General features: G+C 42.1%; 1 protein-coding gene across 1 annotated transcript; it reads left to right on the top strand.

Annotated features, from left to right (window-relative positions):
- The first annotated feature begins 1985 nt into the window (after positions 1-1985).
- On the top strand, positions 1986-4536 carry LOC124667159 (probable protein ABIL3). The gene is made up of 9 exons (XM_047204476.1): positions 1986-2124; positions 2926-3008; positions 3095-3245; positions 3399-3498; positions 3585-3680; positions 3759-3795; positions 3912-4054; positions 4192-4283; positions 4376-4536. Exons 1-9 carry the CDS (start codon positions 2002-2004, stop codon positions 4532-4534), a joined length of 984 nt encoding a protein of 327 aa, XP_047060432.1. The 5' UTR covers positions 1986-2001; the 3' UTR covers positions 4535-4536.
- Positions 4537-13117: the final 8581 nt, after the last annotated feature.

Raw genomic sequence — 13117 nt, forward strand, 5'->3', positions numbered from 1 at the left:
ATCGGATTCTCTTCGATATAGCCCACATGCTAGTGACATGAACTAGCAGGCCCCATCCTTTTCTCTCTCCCGAACTACCACCACATCTCTCTATCCAACTGCGTCGACACTGGTTTGGGTTGAACACTAGTGTGGGCACCTTTCCTAAAAAATTGGCGGCATTGTCACCGACGCTCCCCAAACGTGTTCGACATGTGCACTGCCGTCTAATATTTGGGGCTGCTTAGTGAAGATTCTCTAATTAAAATCTTTCGATCTCACACACTTGTTTGAGCCGTAACAAAGAAAGGTACATATTTTCGATCAATGGTCAAGGATAGAGTCTACAAATATTAACAAGCACATTGATGGCCTTTTTTAACTATTGCCTTCAACCGGTCGAACTAATGCAAGAACAGTTAGGCGATAAAACTTAGGAAATATGATGTGCTTTTCAAATATTAAGACAATTCTGAAATCTTTTTTTTAAACGGAGGCAAAATCTTTGCCTCATCTATTAATTAAGAAGAGAGTGCTTAGTTTAGAAGAAAACCGAGCGAAAACCTACAACAACAGGGCCAAGAACACACCTACAAGAGAACAACACCAAAAGAAAGCAACCTCTAAACCAACTAGAACCGACAACCTAAGAGCACAACATCGCAAAGAAGACCCACTAAAAGAATATGACAACCCAAAAAGAGTCCAACAATTAATCAGCTTCTGAAACTTCCCTTGTTACGGCTCTCTTCCTTCTTATCCTTCTAATAGATACCTTCCTAAGAGACTTTTCCAACTTTTTGATCATGTCCTTCGAGGCCTTACCCGTCAAGACAAAGGCATTTTTCTTGCCATAACCAGAGCTAGCCGTCTCCAAACTAGCGAGCAAGCCACAAAACTCCTTTGCAAAACCACAAATTCTGAAATCTTTAGTTCTCTACATATGAATAATGAATAGCTCAATATTATCTTGTACATGCTCATGCTCATAATAAGATCCATAATAATACAAATTAACTTTACTTACATTGAACCTAAAAATGAGTCTCTTAAGTCAAGCTACAGAAGTTCCGAAGCAACTCTAAAGATAGCTCATTAAAAGTGAAGGCAAAAATCGGTGGAAACAAAGTTTATTGCAACGTAGAAGGTGCCCACACTATAAAAATAATCAATACTAATATGGTATTTTCCCATCTTTTATCTGTCCCCCCATTTGTACCATTTCATCTATAATTAGGATTGTGATGTCATTTTCTCTATGAATCGACATCTTCCAAAATAGGCTTTCAACCATCATTTCTTGCCCGGCCTCTGCAATTATTAAGCGAAAAAAGAAAAAGAAATCCTCAGCCCCAGCAAAGTGTGCGTCTCACACAGCAGCAGGAAACAATTTTCACACCATTGTTAACACGTAGAACGCGAAAGAAATGTTTTCGGAACAACAACACCTACATTACAGGAATGGAAACAGTTGAGCAGAACATGATCTTTGCGGGTTAGTAACCCTGAGCAATGGACCTTCGGCCCACATGGCAGTGACACGGCCAAGATAAACATAGCCAAAAGAACAGCGGTCCGTCAGTGGTAAACTGGTAGCTCAACAACCTCTGCAGTTTGCTCCGCTCCCCCACAAAAGTTAGCAGCCAAAGCGCCTCTTTTCCCCTTCATCATCTTCTTCCCGTCGCCCCCTATCTATCCTCCCCTCCCCTACCCTGGGCCCTGCCCTCTCTCATGTCGCCACCCATCTTCCGAGCCCACGAGGACCCGACCCAGATCTTGCCGTGAGTAGCTCAAGTGCCCAACTCCCCGTGTAGGTGAGCCGGCTCATCACCCCCACCCCACCACCGGAGACGACCAGGCGCCTCTTCTTCAAAAGCGCTCTCTTTGCTTCCCTTCTGGCGTTCCTGGAGGTTTTGGTCCGCCGAGGAGGGTTTTGGTGCGCTTGGTAGCGCCGAATCTTGGCAACAAGTGCCCCCTACTCTCCGCTCGGTTGGTTGGTAGGGGGTTGGTGCCGGTACAGTCATGGAGGCAGCCGCAATGTCGCCATCCTCCGTCTCGTCCCAGTCCCACAACCTCGACGCTGCCTCCACCAGCGACGACATGCCGTCCTTGCAAGAGGGCCTCCTCTTCTCGGACAGCCTCAAGGTACCGCAAGACGCAATCTCTGCGTTCCGCCCCTCGTTTCCTCTCTCATGGATCTAGGCAGATATGTTCTTGCGGAAATCGGGCTGCATTTCTTGATTTTGCGGCTGCGTCACCGGGAAATCTGGCGGCCGGTCTAATTTTGGGGGCCGCACTGGACTGTGGCCCGCGATGTCCCTGTCAATCACAAGATTTTCTATTTTGGGAGTCGACTCTGCACTGACCTTTCCATACTGAGTGTAGTTATTATAACTTCTGAAAATGTTCTACGAATTCCTTCTATTTTTGTAGTCCTTGTAGTTTGTATATGCAACCATGTAGTATTACTTGTTTTAATAAGATCTCATGCTGGTTACTACATAATTGGGCGTGCAACTCTGTAATGGCTGAAACTTTTTCTGCTTTTCCCCCTAATTGAGCAAAAGCGCCACCACATTAAGATTTTAAAAATGCGTGGTTTGTGCAGTGTGGTGGCTGCCTGGTACTGATGCTCTTTAACTAATAAGCCGCACCCAAGTAGGTTGCCACACATAGTTTGTAGTACAGCATCGTGTATACGGTAGCCTTTTGCTCTTTTGAAGTTTGAATTGTAGCTCCCAGGAAGCTTATTGGTCTGTTAGTGTCAACCGTTAGCACGCTGTTGTCATCCCTTGTCAAATTTGTCGCTATTCGAGGTAAAGAGATTAGGACCCTTGTTCACGACGAAACCCCACATGGCTGCAACTTAGTTAATTGGGGATGTTTCTCCAATATGGCATTTCTTATAGTATCCCTATGCTGAGCTTAAACTATGTTTGTTTGTAGGACTTGAGGAATCTGCGGTCACAACTATACTCAGCGGCAGAGTATTTTGAAGTATTCTACACAAACAACTCGCACAGATCTACGTATGATATCTTATTTTGTTTTTTTTCTTGGTCTGCTTGTTAACTTTGCTGGTATGTTGCATCTCATTTACACCGATCTTTTCTAGGGTGGTGACAAGTTTAAAAGACTACGCAGTTGAAGCCCTTGTTAGCACTGTTGACCATCTGGGTTTTGTGTCGTACAAGGTGGATAATCTTGTCAATGAAAAAGCGGATGAGGTTAACGATACAGAACTTCGAGTGTCGTCGGTTGAACAGGTATTTACGTGAATGCTGAATGAAGTGAATATTCTTTTTGTAAATCCTCTTTTTATCTATGCTGTCTATCATATCATTGAATAGATGTGAAATGCCGTCATTTGTCTCCCTGCTAAGTCCTAACTGTCACTGCATTGTTTCACATGGTTGTAGAGGGTAAGGATTTGCCAACAGACGATCGACCAAGAGGGAAGATCTCAACAGTCTCTTCTTATTAAGGCACCACGGTACCACACACGGTACATATTACCAGGTAAATTCACGGCATAATTTTGTTTGCTAGTGTTTTACATAATAACCTTCACGTGCTATTTAAATAATTGTTACTATGTTGTATAGGCGCAGATATAGCGGAGTCTGCTATCCATCCGGTCTCAGAGCCCCCGCGATATAACAGGCAATATGCGGGTCGCAAAATGCGCAAGTCTCAATCTGGTAAGTTTACTGCATTTCTGATTTCTGAATCTAAGAGAGTTTGCTGTCTAACTGGTTTTTTAATGGTTTATGTTACAGCAATTTCCACTCCAGTTAGTAGGCAGACTACAATGAGGTAAACAGTGGTTTGGATGTTTTTTTTTGGGTTGAAATGTTCATAAGACACCCTTCTGACTGTTCTTTGTCAAGAAAGACATAGTACAGGCTTATTTAAAGTATGTTCTATTGCAGGAGTATCCGTTCACAGTCTCCTACAATTCGTGAGACACATCATCGATCACGGTCCATGTCACCTTCTCGAAAAGCACGAGGGAAATCACCATCGCCGCAGCCAGGGTGGCCCCAGCCTGAAGTTGTGAACTCAAATCCAAAAGGTATAGGTATTGTTCTAATCTGACATCTGAATGAGAAATCACTGCATTTTTTTAATGATCAGCTTGCAGAAAATAATTTAAGCGGACAATAATTGCAATTTGATCTACAGAAACACCAAGGGCAGAAACAAGGGCAGAAACAAGAGCAGGTTCGCCGATACCAACTCCTAGTCCCCTTGCGCGATCTACTACAGTCGCAAGAAGACCACCTCTGGATCCGAAGCATTTTGTATGTTTTCTTTCTGTTTACTCGTATTATATATTTTGGAACCACTTTCTTTCTAGTTTCTTTCTAGTTTCTGATGTGATAATATCTTGCAGAGACAAACTTCGATGCAGCTCCATTCCGACTGGGAGAACCAAAAAGACAAAGAGCGGGAGAAAAGCTCGAGCAAAGGCCGGGGTTTCCTCAAGTCATTGCTCTCAAGACGTCGGTGGAGGAACGACGAGTCGTTGTACAATTACTTGGATGAGTATTGATTGCTAGATAAATGTTTCAAACTAAATTTCCATATAGTATGATGTTTGAGATCTCTGTTCAAGTCATGTGCCCTGTTGCTTGATGGGTGTCTGCTTGATGGGTGTCGATTTCCATGGGTTTATATAACGACGGAAACAGAAACATCCTCAATGTTGCTCATGGCATTGCGCAAGCACGTCCATGAGCAACTGAATACAATCTCAGATAAGCAACTTCAGCACGATGACCATTTTTTTTGTTTTTTGTTTTGCCATTTCTTTGATGACTGGTTTGTGATCTCAGTGGCAGCAACAGTATGCCTGAATGATGCAAGCAGGGGCCCTAAGCTAAGAGATACACAGTAATCTGTTTGTGTAAATTAAGAAAACTGGAGTCGTAGCTCTCCCGTTGCGCCCACCAAGGCCCATCATAAGGTAATGTGCAAAGCCATCATTAAGCTCTAATATAATATCATTGGATGATACATTGGAGCTAAAACTTGTAGAGGACATTTTAACCGAGACAGTGACCAAGCTGCTAAGCAAGCAGTACAGTACTAATAGTAGCCTGGTGCAGTAGTAGTGCAGTAATCTAACATGGACACTTGCTAGGTTGCTGTGCACGTCCCATTGTTTCGATTTCTTACCCTTTTTCGGAGCCCACTAGAGTCCCTTTTCTTTTCCTCTCATGTGATCACCATCAGGGTTACACGATGCAATGTCTTGTTTTAAGGAACCATGTCGTTTTGCGTGTCAGGTAACTTTCCCATAAAACATGTTCAGTCCAAATTCTTGACCATTGCCCATTTCACCTTGAGTAAACATGGACTCGACTATCCGGTTAAAAGCAAGACAGGCCTAAGTGCATCAATCTTAGCTCAAAATTCTGCAGCTCCTTGGTGGTGAGGACTTCGTGCCCTGGCGTCACGACAAACAGGCCTGTACACAGTCAAGTTGGCCTATTACCTAGCTCGATCTGAATCTTCCCATGGTGACAGAAGTGGAGATGGCCGTGGTTTATCCTCCGATGTTGGGGCTGAGGAGAAAAATTACAAGTCTTTGTGGAAAGTACTGTACAAGGTTTGGGCATGACTGACTGTTCGCCAAATGGTTTTCATTGCCAAATTAAGCCGAATACTACCAAAATGGACCACCAGTAGGTAAGCTTGAAGGCCCTTCTTGGTGGAACGCTCATATCAAACCAATTGATCTATACAAGCAACACGCATCATGCAAGCTAAATAATGGGAAATCTATCCTTTTTTTTGGTCAGAAAATTGGCAAGATCAGACACAGTAAGAGCAGATACCAGAATTATTTTCCTTCTCAGTCAACTCACAAATTTCAGCTGCAAATCTCCTGACTGTGGGCGACCTACAGGAACACTTCCGCAGACCTTTATCAATGCAAGCTTATCACCAATTCAATCAGCTGCTAGCAAATCTGGCAACTCCTGACCAATGGTCTTATACTTGGGGAACAATTACTCCTCAATGAAGATGTTTAAAGTTTTAACGCACAAGGAACCAATTCATGACTTGTATAATTCGATTTGGAGAAGTGCTTGTCAGCTAAAACACAAGGTCTTTCTTTGACTGCTAATGCAAAATAGGTTAAATACAAGGGGAATGCTGCAAAGGAAAAAACTTTCATCTTCCGAGCTATAATTGCGTTATCTGTTCTGAAGCAGTGGAATCACAATTGCACCTTTTGGACTGTAGCTTCGCTCAAGGCTGTTGGAATTCAATATTAGCATAGAGGAAAAGAGGAACATGTTCATATGATCAAATCAACGGTGGAAGCAGGAAAAAAGTTTAAGGGGGGGGCCGACCAAAGAAGCTCACAGATGGCAAAAAAAGGCAAAAACTGGCAAGAAGTGATAGAGAAATATTTCATTGATTACACCATCATTCGCTGAATAATTAATGATGACAAAAGGATGCACAAAACAATCTATTACCGAAAAGGAACAATCTAGCTAACAGGAGCTAGAGCAACTAACACTTCTAAATTAAAGTCGTCTCGGCGAGGTGCTTCATCGAACTCATCTATAATTGCATACTATCAATATTCCAACAAAAATCTCCTTTTCAATGTAAGTTACCAAGCAATCTCTTAGGAATCCATCTTTCACTTTATTCTGAAGCCTTGTTTTCACAAGTTTCATTGCAGAAAAGGCGCGTTCAGTAGTTGCGGTTAAGACCGGTAAAGTAAGAACAAGGCGAATCAATCTGTCCATTAAAAGAGTTAGTACTTTTAGCAATGATTAAATCAACTCGTATAGCAGCAAACAACAATACATACCTATCAATCAAGTGATAATCATCATTTTTCAAAGCTCTGATATAGTTGTCAAATTCTGAAACTTTGGATGTACAAGTATATCATGCTCATAATAACGCAATTGACATCTCAGAATCTCCCTTTCTTGTTCTTCAAAATCAGCGGGATAGAATTTAGAAGCTAGAAAACACACATTATCAATGTCAAATGATCTGAATGAGTTTTGGGGGTCGAAGGAAGTGCACATAATGAGAAGCTCTGTTGCTTGTCTGTTGAATCTACTATTCAACTCTTCTGCTTGTTGATCCACAACAACCATGAAAATATCACACCGATAATGGTATTCAATTGTACTCTCATCCTCTGCATGAGAATTAATGAATTCCACATATAACTCACCAAATTCTGGAGTTTTAACCCCATGTTTGGCACAAAACGAAAGCACATCAGCTTGAAGCTTGCTCCAACCATTATCTTTTAGCTTCTGAATAACTTTGCAGTCTTCACATCATCCATGGCATTCACAATATCTTGAGACTTTAATTGCAACATTTTGCATAAGATATCCGTGATTCCCATAAGTTTTTTCATGACATGCACAATAAATAGGAATTTCATCTCATTTTTATTGAAACAAGGCAAAAGACTTGCCATTTTCATTGATAAAGAAGAATTTTTAGAGTTTTACATTCCCATACTTGGCCAAGCCAAAAAACGAACACCTACTCTCGTGGAATTACATTACTCAATGCTTTCGCTCCCGTCATACTCCATGTAGCAACCTCATCTTTGACCTTTGTTATTACCATGTCCGCGATAAAATTCATTTGCTCAAACAGAATCTACATAAGCATTTTCTTTTGTGAATACATAAGCATTTTTCAATGGAAGTCATTACGCTGGGATGCTGGACCATTTGGTCAGAAAAATGGGAAAATATTAAGAATGGTCATAAAGAAATGGCAAAATATTAAAAAATAAAAGATGTTCGATTCAAAACTAGAAGAGAAACCTCAAAGAATAAATGTTCTTGTTTATCCATAGGGCTAAAAAAAAAAAATTCTGGACTGGATACGAACTTTCCTATTTTTGTTCTCCTTTATTGGTAATTATGTAAATATTTGCTATAAATGAAAATCGTGCGGTAAGGGCTTTGGCTTTACTGTTTTCCCACTCAAAAAAAAATTAAGCCGAATACATCTAAGGCCATTACTATGGTGTAAGATATGACATGATTGCTTTGATTTTTTTTCTCACGCAAACCTTTGGTTTGATCTGGTCTGAGCCTCTGAGGAGAATATTGAGCCAGGGACCGGCGGGCTCTGTCTCCATGTGTGATGTGTCCCATGGTGACCACCAACACCTGGGTCCAAGGCCTTAGTGGGCCTATGGAGTTTAAACCTCATTATGTTGGGCCAAGCCTACATAATGCTAGTCATTGACCCACGAAATACATACAGCGCGAATTCGTACACTATCATCCTACTTCTGGGAAGTAATGGTCTATAATTGATTTGCAGCCTGATTGTCCTTTAAACAAATAGAATAGAAAATACACACAGATATGTACATAAAATGCAGTCAAGCGATATTTCCATCTATGATCCTTCCTAGTTGAGTACATGATAAATGGCATCGATTTGTATAAAGTATGTTGAATGAGAATCTTCGACCAATTTGACAAGCAACAACACTACTTTTCTTTCTTCCCAACAAAAAAACATTATCTTTCTTCACAAAATTAGTGGTTGGGACCAATCAGCAGAAGCTTCACACGGTTTCTTTCTCCCTGATACTTGTGGAGCATATGGATCCATGTGTATCTTCTAGTTTTATTTATGTCTCTTGGAATCATCCGCGATTGTCAAAACAGCCGTGTGACAACAAATCTAGAAAGATAAACATTCTGTCATATTCATCAGATTTTAAAATATTTCTTCTACTCCCTCAGCAACTCAAACCCGAAAAGATCAAGGTGCAACAACCTGGCCGAAGTACAAATAGTTTTTATTTGGTCAATTAATTAAACCAACTAACCAAATCAAATGAAACTGCAGCATGTCGTAAGAGTATTGGGGGTTACATATTTATATTCGCTCCTATGTTAGCACACGGCACATCTGCATTGTATAATGCATATAAGAGGTAAAAGAAACCATTGACTTCTAATACCAAGTTTAAGTCTTGTCGAGAAGGACCATTAGTGATTAAATACCCCAGTAGATGAGGAGTTTTTGTTTAGGGTATGAGACAACTATGTGTAATCATGAGACGGGAAACGGGAATGGTTTCAGACATTCAGTTGAGTGTTTGGTTGAAGTGTGGTATTAATTAATTGGATGAGCAGAAGCAATTTAAACAAGTAAGTTAATACAATTGGAAGCCTAAGCTGCAAGCTACAAGTCACTACAGGAGAGCTGCAGTCTGCCGACGGCCGTCAGCCGTCGGCACAGCAAGGAAGGCCGTCGGCACAGGCTGTGCCGACGGTGACCGTCGGCATAGCGTCGTCGGCATAGTTCTGGTCGAGGACTACCTGATCACCGTCGGTACAGACTGGCCGTCGGCATAGATTGTTGTGCTGACGGTTTAACCGTCGGCATAGTATTTCAAAAAATTTAAATTTATTTTTAAAAAAATATTCAAATTATGTTTTTTGAATTTTTTTATTTTTTCCAATTTTCTTCTTATACTTTTTTACTTGTTAATCTTTCACAATCACACTTAGTACACCTAATCTTATGTCAAATCACACTTGTTGTCAAACTTCCCGGTTGGTCACCCATCCTCACACTACTCCCGCCCCAGCACGCTTAACTTCTTGGTTCTCTTCGGATGAGCTTCCATGAAAGAAATGACACCTTGTTGTTAATACTACCATATCAATCATATTAACCCTTTGGCCGTGATGCCACACCTCTATATTTTTGAATTCTAAACAATTACTTAAGTAAACAACAATGAATATATATAAAAATAATAATATAGAATTTGAAAAACAAATTAAATAATTTTATTTTTTTGTCTTTTTTATTTAATATGAAATAATTAATATCAGTAAATGCGAATTTGGCAAATAATATGTCTAAATTGATCATAAAAATGAGAGGAATACAAATATGACATCCATATCATATTTTGAACCAACAAAGTTAATTTCCCAAAAATCATGAGCATTAGATCAAGTACCTCTAGTTTAAATCTGATTGACTTTATCAGAAATGAGGTGGGAAATAACCTCGGCATGGCATAATTTACCGAAATGAGGTCATATTTGGCACGTGTGTGGGCCCTAGGATGGGAAGCAAGATCCCGGACGCGGATTTCAAATCCGACCCACGGACGACCATATTTTCATTTTTAGCGTGCCCAAACGGTTTTTATTTGTGAAGCAGCTACATGAGAGCCATTTTAGTATGACGTGAAACCTCTGTGTGTTGCAAGTAGACCACTTACACACCACCTATCACATGACACGTGCACGTGTTAGCTTTTTGGGAGCACATGCGGCTTCCGACGGTGTCTTGTCGAATCCGCTGGAAACTGATCGGATTTGAACTAGGGGTCAAGTATCCGTCGCTCCAGAAATTCTGGAAAAAATGTTTTTAGTTGTACGAAGCATCATTATATGTGCGAATTTTTGTCCGTTTAGTTTTTTCGCGAATGGGTGCACCCGCACACCTGGTACGGCGATACCGCATATCCCGGGGCCCTGTTTTGGCCAGATGACAATTTGAAAGAAGTAAAAAAATCTTATGGAGCCGTGCAGCGTCATTTTATATGTTATAGTAATTATTCTGTTTGTCAAAACTGGGATACGGTAATTATTTTGAAAAATCCTTCACGAAAAGGGCTATCACGTCTGGAGTTCTTTGGATTTTAGGGGAAATGAGGTGGGAAACGGCCTCGGTATGACATAGTTTGCCGAAACGAGGTCATATTTGGCACGTGTGTGGGCCCTAGGATGGTAAGCAAGACCCCGGGTGCGGAATTCTAATCCGACCCACGGGCGACCATCTTTTCATTTTTAGCGTGCTCAAACGACTTTTATTTTTGAAGAAGCTACATGGGGCGCATTTTAGTATGACGTGAAACCTCCGTATGATGATAGTAGACCACCTACGCACCACCTATCACATGACATGTGCACGCGTTAGCTTTTTGGGAACCCATGCGGCTTTCGGCGGTGTCCCGCCGAATCCCTTCACGAAAAGGGCTATCACATCTGGAGTTCTATGGATTTCAGGGGAAATGAGGCGGGAAACAGCCTCGGCATGGCATAGTTTGCCGAAACGAGGTCATATTCGGCACGTGTGTGGGCTCTAAGATGGTAAGCAATACCCCGCACGCGGATTTCTAATCCGATCCACTGGCGACCATTTTTTAATTTTTTCGTGTGTGAAAGTCATGAAACCTCGAACATTATAGCTCATTTCTAAGAAGATTTTTTAGGTATTTGAAATATTCCATTTTTTATATTTTTCTATGATAGATCTTGTTTTTCTGCAAAATTTGATATATTATACTTATTTTTCTCAATTAGAATGATTTAGTTATTCTTTTTTGAAGACTGCCGTGGAGAAAAAAAAGCTATGCCGACGGTATAACCGTCGTCACAGGTCTGTAGTGAAAAAAAAAAGAAAAAAAATGTTGTGCCGACGGCCAGACTGGTCCTGTGCCGACGGCCAGAACTGTGCCGACGGTGACCGTCGGCACCTCCCAGCTCGTACGCAGACGGCCAATTTAACGCCGACGGCCATCCTTGTCGCCGCGCTCCGGAGGCTCCTGTGCCGACGGCCCCGACATTTGGCCGTCGGCACATCGCCTGGCCGTCGGCGTACGGCAGTTCTCCCGTAGTGAGTTTAGTTACTAAGTGTATCACAAAACTATAGATTTGGGATGTATCTTGTAAAACTCAAGCCCATATGGCATGTAGATTCTCAAAATTATAGTTTTGTAATACGAGTGATTGCTAAGTCAGTGGTTTTGTGGAGGTACATCCAAGGAAAAAAAACATTTTTCTCTTGTAAAGAAGTTCTGGACAAAACGAGAGCTGTAAATGTTGTAATCCTTTATATGCATGTAATTATAATGGAAACATGTCATTGTTGCGTCGTCTGCAATAAAACAAGGTGAAGCGGAGGGATTATATTTTATATTATATGCATTATTTCGAGGTTATAGATGTTCTTTGGTACGTAGCATAAGATGATGAGTGAATATTCATTTATATGCATTTGGTATTTTATATTGTGAATACTTATTTGTACTTGTTCAGACATTAGATAGTTTAACTTTGATTAAGCTCAGAGTGCACATGATAGCTATGAACTGAGGAGGGAGTAGAGTTTCAACTAAACTAGGAATTGCTACTATTTATCGCCGGTAAGTTATACATAGCGGTACCGCGGTTTGTCCTAGTAGTTCATCCATAAGGTAACGGTCGAAATCAGTGCATATAAAAGAAAGAAATCATGAACCCCTTGTTGTCGGCCTTGGTAGCCAGCCAGGACGATCCAATAACCCAGCCGCAATCTTTTTGGACGCCCAGATCAGCCAATGGATGATCATGAGAAACGCAAGCTGAACTCGTCTGAGACTAGCTTAACCTTTACCGTCCCTGTCCTCCGATGCAAACAAAGATTGCTTGACTGACGGACGCATCGACGGGCCGGCCAGTCAATCCATGCCTGCCGGCTGCAGCTGGTGGCCGAGAAGTCGAGCGATGGTTATCCGGGATACGGGTAATGCAAGCAGCCGTCGCCGTCGCCGTCGACGTCCGGTCCCGTCCGCGGATGCGATTCCGATTCTCCCCTTGTCCCGAACGCGCGATGCGGCATCTGATGTGCTTGCGGCAGTCCACAGAGGACGGGGGTTCGGCTGCCGGAGCGGGCAAGTTGCGCCCGTCGCCGTCGGCCCCGAAAGCGACCGGAGATGCCCGTGGATCCACCGGAAAAAGCGAGCAAATCTCTAGAGTGGAGCTGACTGTGCCGGACGCGAGCGAGATTGATCGCGCGGCATAGTGAAATCCGCCGGGGAAGAAGAGGGCGTTCCGCCGTCGTTTTCACGCGGCCACGCGCGGTCGGCGGCCTGCGGCTAGATCGGCAGCCGCGCGAACTACCGGGTCTATGCTAGCACCAGGTGGATCGACATGGACCGGCGCAGGCATTTGACTGCACAAATCTTTATCGATTTTTCTTTTGACTGCACAAATAAATACTAGGAAAAAGTACAAAACAAACCCCGACCCTGTAGGTTTTTCGATAAAGGGAATATATTAATATCAAAAGATACCAATTACACCCAGCTTCTGCAACAACGCTC

This window comes from Lolium rigidum, chromosome 6, assembly GCF_022539505.1.
Source record: "Lolium rigidum isolate FL_2022 chromosome 6, APGP_CSIRO_Lrig_0.1, whole genome shotgun sequence".
Lineage (NCBI taxonomy): Eukaryota > Viridiplantae > Streptophyta > Magnoliopsida > Poales > Poaceae > Lolium > Lolium rigidum.

Bases quoted from the DNA above. Each gene is read 5' to 3' on its own strand.
- LOC124667159 (XM_047204476.1), top strand. From the start codon at position 2,002: ATGGAGGCAGCCGCAATGTCGCCATCCTCCGTCTCGTCCCAGTCCCAC. The intron at 4,055-4,191 runs GTATAGGTATTG...AAACAAGGGCAG, and splicing joins TGTGAACTCAAATCCAAAAG to AAACAAGAGCAGGTTCGCCG. The intron at 4,284-4,375 runs GTATGTTTTCTT...AATATCTTGCAG, and splicing joins CTCTGGATCCGAAGCATTTT to AGACAAACTTCGATGCAGCT.